This window comes from Leptonotus elevatus, chromosome 11 (assembly GCF_054856555.1).
Source record: "Leptonotus elevatus isolate MCC_2025b chromosome 11, RoL_Lele_1.0, whole genome shotgun sequence".
Classification (NCBI taxonomy): Eukaryota; Metazoa; Chordata; class Actinopteri; order Syngnathiformes; family Syngnathidae; genus Leptonotus; species Leptonotus elevatus.
This window is the reverse complement of record NC_141249.1, coordinates 21,497,657-21,511,883: the sequence shown is the minus strand read 5'-3', so window position 1 is coordinate 21,511,883 and position 14,227 is coordinate 21,497,657. Positions and strand designations below refer to the sequence as shown.

At 40.8% G+C, this 14,227-nt stretch overlaps 3 protein-coding genes across 3 annotated transcripts; 1 reads left to right on the top strand and 2 right to left on the bottom strand.

Annotated features, from left to right (window-relative positions):
• Window positions 1-137: 137 nt before the first annotated feature.
• On the bottom strand, window positions 138-2,842 carry LOC147166450 (uncharacterized). Its single transcript, XM_086089245.1, has 4 exons — window positions 2,389-2,842; window positions 1,891-2,094; window positions 1,442-1,756; window positions 138-655 (listed from the first exon to the last, which is right to left on the bottom strand). Exons 1-4 carry the CDS (start codon window positions 2,576-2,578, stop codon window positions 321-323), a joined length of 1,044 nt encoding a protein of 347 aa, XP_085945371.1. The 5' UTR covers window positions 2,579-2,842; the 3' UTR covers window positions 138-320.
• A 1,113-nt stretch (window positions 2,843-3,955) lies between these two features.
• On the bottom strand, window positions 3,956-6,627 carry LOC147166449 (uncharacterized). Its single transcript, XM_086089238.1, has 2 exons — window positions 6,194-6,627; window positions 3,956-5,956 (listed from the first exon to the last, which is right to left on the bottom strand). The coding sequence occupies exons 1-2, from the start codon at window positions 6,387-6,389 to the stop codon at window positions 4,320-4,322; spliced, it is 1,833 nt and encodes a 610-aa protein (XP_085945364.1). The 5' UTR covers window positions 6,390-6,627; the 3' UTR covers window positions 3,956-4,319.
• A 1,287-nt stretch (window positions 6,628-7,914) lies between these two features.
• Window positions 7,915-14,208, top strand: plin3 (perilipin 3). Its single transcript, XM_086089241.1, has 8 exons — window positions 7,915-8,066; window positions 9,557-9,635; window positions 9,727-9,922; window positions 10,176-10,258; window positions 11,324-11,576; window positions 11,649-11,983; window positions 12,929-13,147; window positions 13,224-14,208. The coding sequence occupies exons 2-8, from the start codon at window positions 9,579-9,581 to the stop codon at window positions 13,368-13,370; spliced, it is 1,290 nt and encodes a 429-aa protein (XP_085945367.1). The 5' UTR covers window positions 7,915-8,066; window positions 9,557-9,578; the 3' UTR covers window positions 13,371-14,208.
• The last annotated feature ends 19 nt before the right edge of the window (window positions 14,209-14,227 follow it).

The following is a 14,227-nucleotide window of genomic DNA, read 5'->3' as shown; positions in this document are numbered from 1 at the left end:
AAAAACAGCACAAATCCAAAACATAACAAAATAAATATCCTTCTTAAACAAATACTGTATGATCTATCTGGTCAAACTTTCAAACAATAATATTTGGCCCTTATTTGTCCGTAAAGGAATCACACAAAAGATTATGCTCACTTGTGAGAATAATTTATTTTCATAGAAAAAAACATGACAAAACATAAAAGACAATAAATAACTACAAATATTTTTACAGTTTTTTCACCGGTGTATTTTTACATTAAAATATACAAGAGCTCGTTTTACATTGACATTTAAGAGCTTAATTCCCTCTTGTTTGTTCCAGCTCAAATCAATCAGATCTCATCAGCTAAACTTCCAATAATCGAACCTGGCGCAGGACGATTTTCAGGAAACTCCGCAGCTGCAAGCGAATTGGACGGCGTTTCCGATTGTAGCAAAGCACCGGTCCTGTTTCTAGCCCTGGCTTGACTTTTGGCCTCTCTCCATTTCTTTCTTAAGGCCCACTTTTCTATCTCACTGAGCTCATGGACGCTCTTCTTCTTCCCAGTCTCTCTTTGTTTTTTCCATTTGTCCCGTTCTTTGTCAAGATACTTTTTTCTTCGGTCCGGGTCGGCATCTCGACGTTCCCGATATCTCCTCGCTATATCAGCTCCTTTTGATGTCATTCCTTGAAAAGACAATTCAATATATTCCCTTATACACTTTAAACACCAACAGAATTAGCCTAAACTGTTAGCAATCTGGATTAGCATTAGCGCACTAGCGATGACCATTTTTACCAAAGTAAACAAACACACAACCATTTAGCTCACAAATACATCATTATATCTACATGACACATGTAATAGTATCTTAAAAGTCACTTACAGATGATGTTTTAACAGGAGACATTTTCAGTCGACCCATTTTTAAAGTCGACTTTTTTCCCCCCGCCCTGCTGTGCATCAACACGTGATTTTTCAAATTTCCTTTCCTGGCAAACATTTCGCCGCGTTCAGGACAGTCAGCTTCTGTTGTCACTCGTGGACTTGAGGAGCTGGAGCAGGAAGATTTCTCCCCGATGAGCGATCTCATGTGTCGTCTCAGATACGACCCGCGCGTTAAACCTTTAGCGCAAACCGGACAAGTAAAAGGTTTCTTGTCCGTGTGCGTTCTCATGTGTTTGATAAGATACGACCTGCGAGATAAACCTTTAGCACACACCGGACAAGTGAACGTTTTCTCGCCAGTGTGCATTTTCAATTCAAATCCAAAAATGGAAACCTTTAGTACAAACTGAACAATGTCAAATTTATCGTTTCTCACAAACGGAACAGGAATATGCTTTGTCTCCCGTGTGTATTAGCATGTGTCTACTCATACAACTCTTGGGAGGAGAATCTCTTACCGCAAACCGAGCAAGGAAAAGGTTTCTCTCCACTGTGTTTGATGTCAGTGTGATGTGTTGTATCACCTTTCGACTGCTCATTAGTCTCCAAAGGTTCTCCGGGGTCGCCGATCTGATCTACGTCAGACGAGTTCGGCATCATGTCCGTGTCTGACAGCGAAGCAAAGTTGTCTGCTTGCGAGTGGGGCTCGTCGCAGCTTTCTCCAACAGCTTCCGTTGCCGTGTGTCGACTGAACTTCTCCCTCGGATTGTGATGAAGCCGTGAAGACTGACCTTCATCCTCCTCACTCTTCACGTGGACGCCAGTCAGTGTGAACGTGATCACATCGGCCTCTTCCGCCTGTTGAAGTCGCTCCCCGTCCCGATTGTTCCACGTGTCCTCTTTCACATGGAGGTGAAAGAAAATCTTTATTACTATCAGAAATAAAATATTAATACTGCAATATGTCATACTTTTGTCCATATTTAGTGGACACCTTCTCGTCACTTTGTGTGACGAAGCTGTGAGGACTGACCTTTGTCATCTTCACGCTTCACAAAAACGCCGGTCCATGGCACCGTATTGACATCGGCCTCCTCCTCCATCCCCTGAAGCTGCTCCCCATCCCGGCTGCTGCACACCTGATCCTCGTCCTCTTTAATGTGGGAGAGTTCTGCTGGCTCCTCCTGCTGCTCAGAGGGAACCTCTTCTTCTTCTTGATTCTCTGCCTGCCACACATCTGCACCACATAAGAAAGACACACTACTGTGTCAGTGCACAAAATAAACAAAATATAATGTATTGACTACTGGAAGCAGTCTATCCAAGGAAAACGCTACAGAATGAAAAGAATACACTTATGAGAATAAATCAACATGTAACAAATATTGGAATTAAGCGAATTGTCTATATTTCGTAGTTGCTGGCCTTGAATACTCACATCACTTCTTTTTTTTTTAGATGTTGTTTTCATGCTGGTCTGTCAAAAAGTAAATTGCAATAAGTAGTGGGGGGGGAAATAAAATAAACAAACCTGCTTCGTGTGATGGACCGTGGGGCATCGCGTCCAGCAGTTTGCGTTGTCCTCGCTCATTCTCCTCTTTGCCACAACGAAGTTCCTCCTCAAACTCTGCTATCGTCCTCTCAAACAGTTCAAATATCTCTTCGACGGCCACGTTTAGCCGCTGCTTCACCAACGTTCTCAGAAGTCGAACTTTACACATTTTTTTCCCTACACGACAAAGTTGGCTCGCTGCTAAGCTAACCTTAGCGTCTCCGTCTGTTTGCCGCTAGCAAGCTAAACTAACGTCGTCAGCGTCCACTTTAACGAGTTTATATTAGAAATACGTAAAAGTGTTTTTCTATCAACACATGTGCTGGTAGAAGCAAAATGTATCAAACTAAATAAGCGTTGTTGCTGTAAATGAATAAGTTTATATTATATGCTCATGTATATCTGCATTCTGCTCAGTTATCAGCGGTCCACTTCTTCATTACCTTGTTTAGGGGGTGGTAAACATATATCGGGAGCATTAGCGCCACCGCTAGGAATAATTTGATACTCCAATAACTGTACAATGGTAACCTGCCTTACGAACGAAATTCATAAAATAATAATAATAATAATAATGTTACATGTATACAATAAAAAAAGAAATAAGATTATTGCATAAAAAACATGATAAAACATCAAAGGAATGTAAAGAGACAAACTAGTTTATAAGTGTAGACAGTTACTGTACGTCAAGGATAGGTAACTTGCGGCCTGTAACCACATTCTGAGTGGCCCCCGAGAATGACTCATTTTCCACACACAAAAAGAAAAGAACATGCGCATCTGTGGGTGCTCAACTGTGAATATACAAGATCCGACTGTGGCTTTAGGTCATAATATCACCAATCACCACTAGATGGCAGACATGCATTACACCGGGTCTTACACTACCCTTTAGTACAATGTGAGTAAGCCTAATACATTTTTGTGGATTTGGAATGACATTCAGGACAAACATAATAATCAAAAACACATTTATAACATATTATTATATGTATATTTGAACACAAACCCAAAATTGCAGGAATAAAATGTATATAAAATACAGAAAATACTGTACATTAGGGATTTTCAATACTTTTTTTCAAATCGTTATCAGTACACACCGTCAGAAGTATCGGTGGCTGGTATCGGTATTCTGTGTATATTATCAATGTTCAGTTGTATGAGGTATGCTCGACTGGTGAAACTTTTCATTTTTCATGCGTTTCATCATATTGAATTTATCTATGAATCTCGTACCACAAATTGAGCAAGTAAAAGGTTTTTCACCGGTGTGAGTTTTGATGTGTTTTTTCTATTCATACTTGAAATGGAATCTTTGAACGCTAAGTGAACAACAACGAGTTTCGCCTCCGTGCGTCGTTCCATGTGTCTCGTCATACACACCTTGACGGAGAATCTTTTGTCACAAAGTGAGCAGGCAAAAGGTTTCTCTCCGATGTGTATTACCATGCGCCTTTGTAAAAAAACTTTTGATGGGTAATGTGTCGTCTACATGTAGGACCATGCACACAATCCCAACAGGAAATAAAAAAGATATACATTTTAAGTTCAAACAATTATTTATTCACAAAAAGAATCAATACATTTGTAGCGTTACCATTAAAAAAAAAAACTACTTGAAACCTGTTTCTGTAGGACCAAGTTTCTGTACGATTAGGTTTTTGTTGTTTTTTCCTCCAAAATATCCCAGATTTTGTACAGTCTCTAAAACGTATTTTTGATATGTTAGGGTATCTGAAACGGATTAATTAGATTGACATTAGATCCTATGGGAAATATTGCTTCAATTTTCAAACGGGGGGGTGGCATTTTACAACTAACCCACAAAATGAACAAGAAAAACATCAATGTGTTGTGGTTTTTTTTCCATCTCAAACCCATAGTCCAATTTTTGAGCACATAACTCAACAAGAAAAGTGTTTCTCCCATTTATGTCTTCTCAAACTACGCTTGTGGGAGAAACTTTTATCACAATCCGAGCAAACAAACGGTTTCTGTCCTGAGTGTTTCAAATTTCCTTTCCCAAGCGGTTTGCTGCATTCAGAGCTGCTATAAGATTTCCCGTCAGCTTCTGTTATGTGTTGACTTGAGGAGCCCGAGGTAGATGGCTTGTCCTCAGCGTGTCTTCTTACATGTTTGATAAAATACAATCTGCTACATAAAACTTGAGCACAAAACGGGCACGTAAAACTTTTCTTATCCGCGTGTGTTTTCACGTGTCTGTGCAAACTTGCACCGTCGGAGAACTTTTCCGCACATGCAGAACAGCTGGAAGTTTTGCTATCGTTACGTGTCATGTCACCTTGCGGCTTCTTCTCATTCTCCGGGGGTTCTTTGGCGTGGTCGCTGTGATCGGCGTCAGATGGCATCATGTCAGTATCTGATAGTGGAGCAAATATGCCGTCTGGCTGCGTGCCCGGAGCGTTCCCATCAGCTTCTTTTGTCGAGCTTTGACGAGATCTGCAGGAGGCCGAAGGATTCTCCCCGTTCTTGGTGTGAGCTCTCATATGGAACATGAGGCTATGTAGGCTCTCAAATTGGTTCATGCAAAATAAGCAGGAGAAGGACTTCTCAACGGCGTGTGTTCTCATGTGCCTCTTCAGCTCAACGTTTTTGATGAATTGCTTAGCGCACACTGAGCAGGTAAAGGCTTTAGCCGCACCGTGCCTTCTCATGTGCTGTTTCAAGTCCGTATTTAAGATGAATGTTTCGGCACACACGGGGCAGGCGGAAGGTTTTTCCACAGCGTGCAGTCTCATGTGCCGTATCATGTCAGATTTTTCGAAAAAGTTTCGGGCACACACGAGGCATTGAAAAGGTTTCACCCCCGTGTGTCTTTTCATGTGTTTAACCATAACATATTTGAAGGAGAATCTTTTGTCGCAAACTGTGCAAACAAAAGGCTTCTCTTCAGAGTGAGTCACGATGTGCATCGTCAAACCTTGCTTGGTGGTAAATGTTTTGTCACACGGAGAGCAGTAAAATCGCTTGTCGTCTGTGCGATGTATCATTTTACCTTCGGAATTCTTTTTAGTCTTCTGGTTTTCTTGCATGTCATCTGCGTCATAAGAGTGCGATGAGGTGTCGTTTGTCTGTTCTCCGCCAGCTCCTGTCATCACACGTCGACTTAACGCCTCCTCGCTTTGACTGTGACGAGGCCTTTGACGCTCGTCTGCGTCCTGACAGCTCGCCACGTCCTCATCTTCCTTTCTGAAGTGGAGCGGCTGCTTCAGACTGGAGCTGCACTCCATCATTTCATCCATATCTGATAGTGGAGCGACGTCGCCTGCTTGCGATTCCTCGCGGCGTTCCCCGTCACTTTCTGTTGTGACGTGTTGACTTTGAGGGCGATGAAGCTCTGAAAACTGAGCTTCGCCATCTTCACGCTTCACACCAGTCAATGGCAACATGTTGACATCAGCCACCTCCTTCAATGCTCTCTCCCCAATCGGACTGCTCCACACGCCATCTTCCTCTTTAATACTGAGTGGTTCTGCTCGTTCCTCTTCTTCTCGATACTGCACTATGACCTTCTGCACATCTGCACAAGACAAGGAAAGCAGTAGGAAATACAAACGGTAAAAAAATAATTGCTATTTGTATGTAACATACAGCAGCACTCCAAATATATTTTTGAACCATGTTCTGCCACTGAAAATGATGCACAGAAAGGTCACATATCTTATTGCAATAAAGTCTACTTTAAGTCCTTTGTGCAGTACAATGTGTGTAAAATGTGTATGTTCCCCTCCCACGATGGCGCAAGGAGTAAACAAACCTGCTCTGGGCAATCGAACATGAGGCTTGAGAACCGCGTGCAGCAGCTCGCGTTGTCGTCGTTCGTTCTCCTCTTTGGCTCGACAGAGTTCCTCCTCGTACTCTACGATCGTCCTCTCAAACAGTTCGAGTATCTGTCCGACGGTTGCGCTTAGTAGCTGCTTCATCAACGTTCGCTGATTTTTGACTATGTACATTTTACAAACGTTAGCTTTCAGCTAAGCTTTATGCGCGGCTAACCTTAACGTCTCCGTCTATTTGCAGCTATATGGCGGAAGCTAACGTCTTCAAAGTCCACTGAGGGTGAGTTTATAGCAACAAGAATCTGTGAACGTGTTGTGCTGCCAAGACAACAGACCTAAAGTATATGGTGAAAGAAAGAAGCACAAAAACTACATTGAAACAACACGTTTTCGTAGTGGCGCTCTGCTTCTACTTCGCTCCAATGGAGTTGTTGGAAAATAGGTGCATTATCGCCACCTAAGGGTGCGGAGAGTGATTAAGAATTTGAAAACTGTTATTGCAATGGGTCAAACCAAACAAGCTTTTAATTGTATGTATTATCATGAGTAGTTGTTGTTTTTTTAGACCTCTGACTTGTATTTTAGGTATTATTTTTTCGTGTCTCATTTACTGTTCTGTGCCGTGTATGCTCAGTTTTTTATTGTTGATATTCCTTGGAAAATGTTTGTTGAATTGTAATGCTAGCTTTTGGTGAATAAAGTGAAGAAAAATAAGTCCTCTTCTCCTTCTTTGTGCACTATTCATTTTCAACCGAAACTTCTCTAGTCATAATATAGAATATTTGGTCAACATTGTTGATCAAATTTTTGACATAAGTACAGTCCAATTTAGGTACATATTATTTGCCTCCAAGTGGTCAAGTTTTGAACATCAGAAAGAGTGACACAATGTCCAGTGAACTGAAGCATGAAAAAAAAGCAGTTTAAGTTCTTAAATTCAATTTATTTAGGTCATGAGTCTCATGACTATGTTTTCATAAAGTTCAATATTATAGAGTGTTATTTCTCATTTGTTTGTTTGCTTGTTGGGTGGAGGGTGAGACTGTAATGAATTAATGCCATTACCGTTTATTCCAGTGGAGTATGAAATAATAATAATAATAATAAAATACAGTAAATTCGTATCTCAAGGCACCACTGTACATACAATTGGCTAAAATGTCATTTTTATTACAATACTAACAATAAGAATAACTAAAAGTTCACATGAGTTAATGAAATAGTTCAGAGCACATTCAAATTTTATCTTTAATAGAGAACGCTCAAATAAACAAGAAATACAATAAAAGGCTAAAATAAAGACTAATTGAAAATATATACGTAATTAAGAGGAAATTTAATTAAAAACTGGGCAAAAAAGTGTGTTTTTGCCTTGCCAAAACAAAGAATCCTATCAATCCTAAAGCACTCAGTTAAGCAGTGCTGACACTTTAAAATCGGTGTAAAGCGATCCCGTTTTCTACTATTTTGTTATATTATTTACACAAGTAAATATTGATGAATGTATATCAACGTAATCAATACTTATTTTCACAATGAAAAAATAAGATATTCCCATTATATTATTAAAAGGCATAGCCGAATAACTAACAAGGAAGTCTAAAATGGGCGGGGTCGTCCTTGTAGTTTTTCCTGTTATCTGACGTAACCTCTTACTTGTGTTGCGCTGTGATTTGATTGGTCAAAAGTTCACAGCACACATCTCTACTCCGCCTTCCAGTCCGGCTTAAAATTGCCAAATTGCCAAAGCGCGATCCATCGGAGATTTTAACGCAGCCAGAACCAAACGTCTCTGCACAGTCGGGTCAGACCAGAACAAGAGGAACCCACGACCACGAGCAGCATCTTAAGGTCAGTCTTTTATTTTTGAAAGTTCGGTTCTACTTTATTTAAACTGACTTTTTAACTTTGAGCTGCCATGTTGCTCCACGTCACGTGCCCTTGTAAACTCTATCTGCGACACAAATGTCTGAATTGTGTTTGAATGTTTAGACTGTGTGAGAAGTTGTGATTACTAAACCATCTGAAATGACATATCTGACAAATGTACTGACTGACTCGTGGCGTGTTTGTCATCTGGGGTAAAGTTCGTCATTCAGAAAGAAAGTGGAAGAGAAGTCAGCTGCCGAGTCACTAATACGGTAACACTACGCCCTCTTCGGGGGACTATTTGACGTACAAATCTTTACGTTACCTGGAGGACTATAACATTTTTGTATTGATCTAATTTAAATTTAGTTGTAGAGCACATTAAAAAACAAAACAGAGTTAACTTTACAGTTCACAGTTGGTGGAAGCAACAAATAGTACTTTTGTTACTGTAGAAATAGATTTTCCAGCTATCTGTGCTTGTTGATATTTCTCAAATGGATGTCTGTAATTTACTACTTTACTACTGCAGGTATCTCAACAGTTTCCTGCTGATATGCTAGTTGGCCCATAAATATCAAAGGTCATTTCAGCGCAACAACTTCTTTGCATTTCATCATTTCAAAAGAAGACTGAAAATTTTTTATTCAAGAGTTCAAACTAGGTTTAGTTTATCAGGGAGTCACAGTCGTAATAAAACTTGTAATCATGCAGTGTCTGTTGAAACATGTTGCCCAACCTAGATGTTGCAACAAAATGACATTTTGGAGTCAGAGTGCACTGGGTGATGTCATCACCAGCAGGGAATTTCACCCTTGATCACATCAATGACAGAGGGTGATTGCAATTATGGGGTAATGAGATCAGTTCCTATCTTACTTTTACAACAGACTTGTGGGTGGTCAGGGACATTTACAACCAAAATTTGAATATTTTTTTTATTTCTATTCATTTATTCTCAGCATTCTATTCTCGTTGTTGCGTTTCTCTTCGTTGGACTGCTACCAGCACATGTATATTGGATTATTTTTTTATTTTTTTTAGCCAATCAGATTTCAGCTCCTGTGTTGCCATGCCATTCTGCTTAATATTCGGTCGTGCTGGCCTATATAACTTCAACTATATGAAAAAAGGAATGTTTTAATTTCAAATTAGGGATGTAACAATAACTGTGACATCGCGATATAAAAATTGCCACAATATTGTTGTCGTCATGTCACGATCTTAAAAGCACCACATTTAGATGTATTCCATTTTTTGCCGTTCTAGCACCCCCTGGTGGTTAGTTTGTTCGTGATGTTTTAAATTTTGGCCGAATGTTTTGGCCACTGTGGCGCGGTTATCACTTCCATAAATCAGTCAATATAAGATGTGGATAAAGTCGGGTAAATCCCCACTAATGTCCCAGCTTTGAAATGCACAAATGTGTGTCAGCAATGTGAGTTTTGACTCGTCTTCATCTTTCTTGTCAGATTATATTCAGGAGTCACAACAATGGCAGACAACAAGAAGACTAATGAGGTTGGAGCTACAGCTAACGGGGAGCCGCAGGTGAGGTGCATCATGACCTAAATCACAATTTAGAAAGCCTCTGGCGCTACCATGGTTCAAACCCCCCCCCCTCCCCGACTCTTTTCCGTAGAATGTTGTTTCTCGAGTAAGCAACTTGCCACTGGTGAGTTCTGCTTGCGGCGCGGTCTGCAATGCTTACGCGAGCACCAAAGACAGCGTGCCCATACTGAAGGGAGTGATGGATGTGGCCGAAAGTGGCGTCCGAACCCTTGGAACGGCTGCCGCCACGGGATCCAAGCCTCTTTTGAACATTATCGAGCCACAACGTAGGTCTATAATTAAATCATGAGACATATCATGTTGCCGAGTTACAAATGTATACAAATGCAAATATTTTTAGTTAGGCTCAGTTAAGTTTCCGAACAATTGAGATTATGTCGCAGTCCTGAACTGAGGAACCCTTTGCAATCTAAATGTATGAAATGTTCTATTAATGCAGCAAATTAGCAGGTCGCTGGTGTCATTATTTTTTATTTTGTGCCACACAAAGCCAAAATGTGATGTGTGTACTCTTCGCAGTGGCGACAGTGAATGAATACGCCATGAAAGGGCTGGATAAGATGGAGGAGAAGCTGCCTATTCTTCAGCGGCCAGCAGAAAAGGTGAGAGAGATATTTGGCCACAATTTCTTTTTCTTTTTTACCCATTTTGGTCCTTGATGGAGCCCTTCTATAGTTGGATCAGGATTACGTCACGTCGGTCATAGATTGTGCAAGTGTACCTAATGAAGTGGCTGGTGAGTTTGGCTTTAAATTTTGGTCACAAAATAGTCAAGACACAATCCATTTGGGGATTCTGGTTGCTTCAAAGGTTTTATTCATACATTGAACATCAGCAATTGAATTCAAACATTTGAAGTAAAATTTACTAGGCGTGGGAATCTTTGAATGTCTCACGATTCGATTCAGAATCAATTTTTGATTTAAGAACGACTTTTGATTCAAAATGATTTGAATGACAATGATTTTTGCTTCAGTCTATAGATGTGCAAGGAATTGTAATGATCTACTCTAGTCTGACTCGCTAGTGCTAAATAGCGCGCTACTCGCGGCACTTTTATTACTCAAAAGAACGGCTCCACAGTGCAAAAAAAAAACGTATTTTATTGGAATAACTTGATTGTGACTTTTTCCTTCTACTCTCTTAACGTGGCTACAACTTAATAGTGTATTAGACCGTGTGGAACCACACTGCCCCTAAGTGGCCAAATCGGGTACAACATGAACAGCGCTCCAAATAAAGGCACACACAGACAAAGGCATATAAAAAATATATTTTAAAAATCTATTTTGGGACATTTAAAATCGATTCTGAATCGTACCAAATGAGAATCGATTTATTTTTTATTTATTTATTTATTTTGCACACCATACACAAATGACATAACATCATACAAGTTTTAAAAAGTTAGTTACTTTGCCACTGTGTATTATTTCTTTGCTGAAAGTACAGTGGGACAGTTCAGTTCTTATGGTGGTGATGTAAAAGTAGTAGTTGAAGTATAAAAAAAAGAAAATACCTGCTATAAGCATACAATAAACTGAAAAAAACAAATTACCGGTATGGTGGTAACAAATCATGACCACAGTCTTGAGGCACGCAAGCCTCGGTAGCAATAACAAAACTTTTAAACACACACATGACTATTTTCAACCGCCATCTTTCAGGTGGTGTCCGACACACTGGGAATGGTGTGCCAGTCGGTGACAGGTGCCAAAGACGCCGTGGTCGGCGCCAAAGACACCGTGGTCGGGGTCGTGATGGGCGGCGTGGAGAAGACCCGAGCGGCCGTCAGCGAAGGCATCAGCACGGTGATGGGCACCAGCGTGGTCCAGATGGTCAGCAACAGCATGGGCCTGGCCCTCACCCGCTCCGAGGACTGGGTGGAGCAGAACCTGCCGCTCACAGAGAGGGAGCTGGGTAGGAACGGGTTTGTGGAAGCATGTCGATGTATTGCTGCTTTTCATAATCTCCTTAAATCTTGTTTTTCAGCTGCCGTGGCCGAACCTGCCACTGAGCAGGGGAGCGTCTCATCAACCGGTCCCAGCTACTTTGTCCGTCTGGGCAACCTGTCTGCCAAAGTGCAGGAGCGAGCCCTCCAGCAATCCCTGGTGCGCGCGCGGCGAGCCAGAGATGCCACGCACGCCACGGTGGCCCAGATGACCAGCACTATGGACCTGCTGGAGACCGCCCGCACCAGTATGGCTTCGGGCAGTAACCAAATAGGGGGCGCTATAGAGCAGTTGCAGCAGCGCTGGACTGAGTGGAGCCAGAGGCAACCTGGAGGGGGGCAAGCTGAATCTGATGTCAGCCAGAATGAGGCGGAGGTCAGCTGCTTTTATTTTATTTCTTATTTATAATGGTCTATTTACTGGGTTGTGTTCTATGGAGGACCAAAACTGCCAAAATTAAAAAATAATACAAGTGAAAATAAAAATGGATATAAAAAAGTATAACTAAAAAAATTTATACAAAAAAATAACTACAAATCTCCATAAATACAAGTAAAAATACAAAAAGAAAAATATTTAAAAAAATAAATACAAAAATATACAAATAGAACAGATTGGTGGGTGTAGAACATTATGGAGGACCAAAGCTGCCAAAATGAAAAATAAAAATGGAAGAATTTTTTTTTTAATAAAAAAAAAAGTAAAAATAGAAAACGAGATTAAAAATAAATGTGGAAATACATACAAAAATATATAAATATAATTAAATATCAATCAATGAAAACGGTCTGCTCTCACATTTATTAATTTCATGCTACAGATGCTGTCAGCACGAAATGCTATTCAAATGAGGGGGCGGTCCTAAGCGTGTCTTGGGTTGGACTCCGCCGCTGCAAACTGCTTTTCAATGGTCGAGTGAGCGGGTCGGTGAACAAGGAAGCCTCGCCAGCTTGCATGGAGAGCTCCAGCAATGGACGACTATCTTGTCCACGGTCACAACTTGCGATCGGTCCAACCCAAGACACGCTTAGGACCGCCCCCTCATTTGAATAATATTTCGTGCTGACAGCATCTGTAGCATGAAATGAATAAATGTGAGAGCAGACCATTTTTATTTATTTATATTTAATTAGATTTATATATTTTTGTATGCATTTCCACATTTATTTTTAATCTCGTTTTCTATTTTTACTTTTTTTTTTTTTTTCATTTTTCATTTTGGCAGCTTTGGTCCTCCATAATGTTCTACACCCACCAATCAATAAAATCCCCATCATAAACAGGGGTTCGCTGTATATCAATTGTCCTCGTTTCCCACAGCGGTTGGAGTGGCGTGCGCTCTCCATGGTGCGAGGCCTGAGCGAGCAGGTGCGTGCGGCAAGCTCCAACGTGGTGTCGAGCGCTCAGGGTCTGCCAGGGGCCGTGCAAGAGCAGCTGACCCGGGCGAGACGCTCGGCCGACGAGCTGCAAGCCTCTCTATTGGACACCAGCACCCTCACGCCCATCCTCCTGGAGAAGAGCCGTCACCACTTGACCCAAGTGTGAATTCCCCCCACGGCATGTGTTTGTGACAGATTGGTTTGTGCCGAGTGTTAAACGGGATCTTGTTTTGTAGGTTCAACAGTCTCTGGATGGTGTCACGGAGTACTTGCTCAACAACACACCACTCAACTGGCTGGTGGGACCCTTCGCGCCCATGATCACGGAGAGATTGGCGGGAGAGACGCAAACGGCCGAGTCACTCCCAGCAAATGTCGAATGATCCTTAGTCATGTTTTTGCATTTTCAATAATTGTATTAAATTTTCCTACTGTCAACAGTGGGGAAAAACATTGAGTGATTGACACCCTCTAAATTGTTTCGAATTTCCTATATTGATAGTTTAAACTCCAAATACATACAAACTATGAGCCAAAACAGTGTAATAATTTCAAACTCAATTTACAGTATAACCATTGATTAAAAAAAAAAAAATGTACAGAAGGATAGCGACTAAAAGAATGGAGGGTGGTGAATACAGTGAACCCCACTTATTAGTGGGGGATCGGGACCAAACCCTGCTATGAATCGCAAAAATCCACAAGTGGGCCTAATTCACAAACACAAACATGATTTGTAATTGCCTATAGATGCCACAAGATGGCAACAAAGCACATTTTCTATTCAACAAAGCTCAGGCCTGACTAAATGAAAGGCTCTTTTGCTCATCTCAACATAGTTCCTTGGCCTCATTGCCACAGCAATATTTTATATGAGTCAATATCACCATAAGGTGCCTTAGAGACTTAACATATTACACACACACACACACACAATCTATTTAATGTGATAATTGTATTGAATAGGTGGGAGTTCAGTATGGCCCACAACACTACCATTAATGTTTGCTATGCACTGAATTTAGTTAATCATAATGGACTTGTGGTCTTCCAATATTATAGTCAGTGCACTTTACTATTTCAAAGCATAATTGTCTGCTTTAAAAGTGTAAGTGTCTTTAATGTTAGCTTGCATACGCACACTTTGTAAACTTTTGTTGAATGCTGTTTTTAATTGCAGTATTACCTGGATGATGTGAATAAATATCTGTTAAGGAGTTGGATTGCTTTTGTAGTGGAT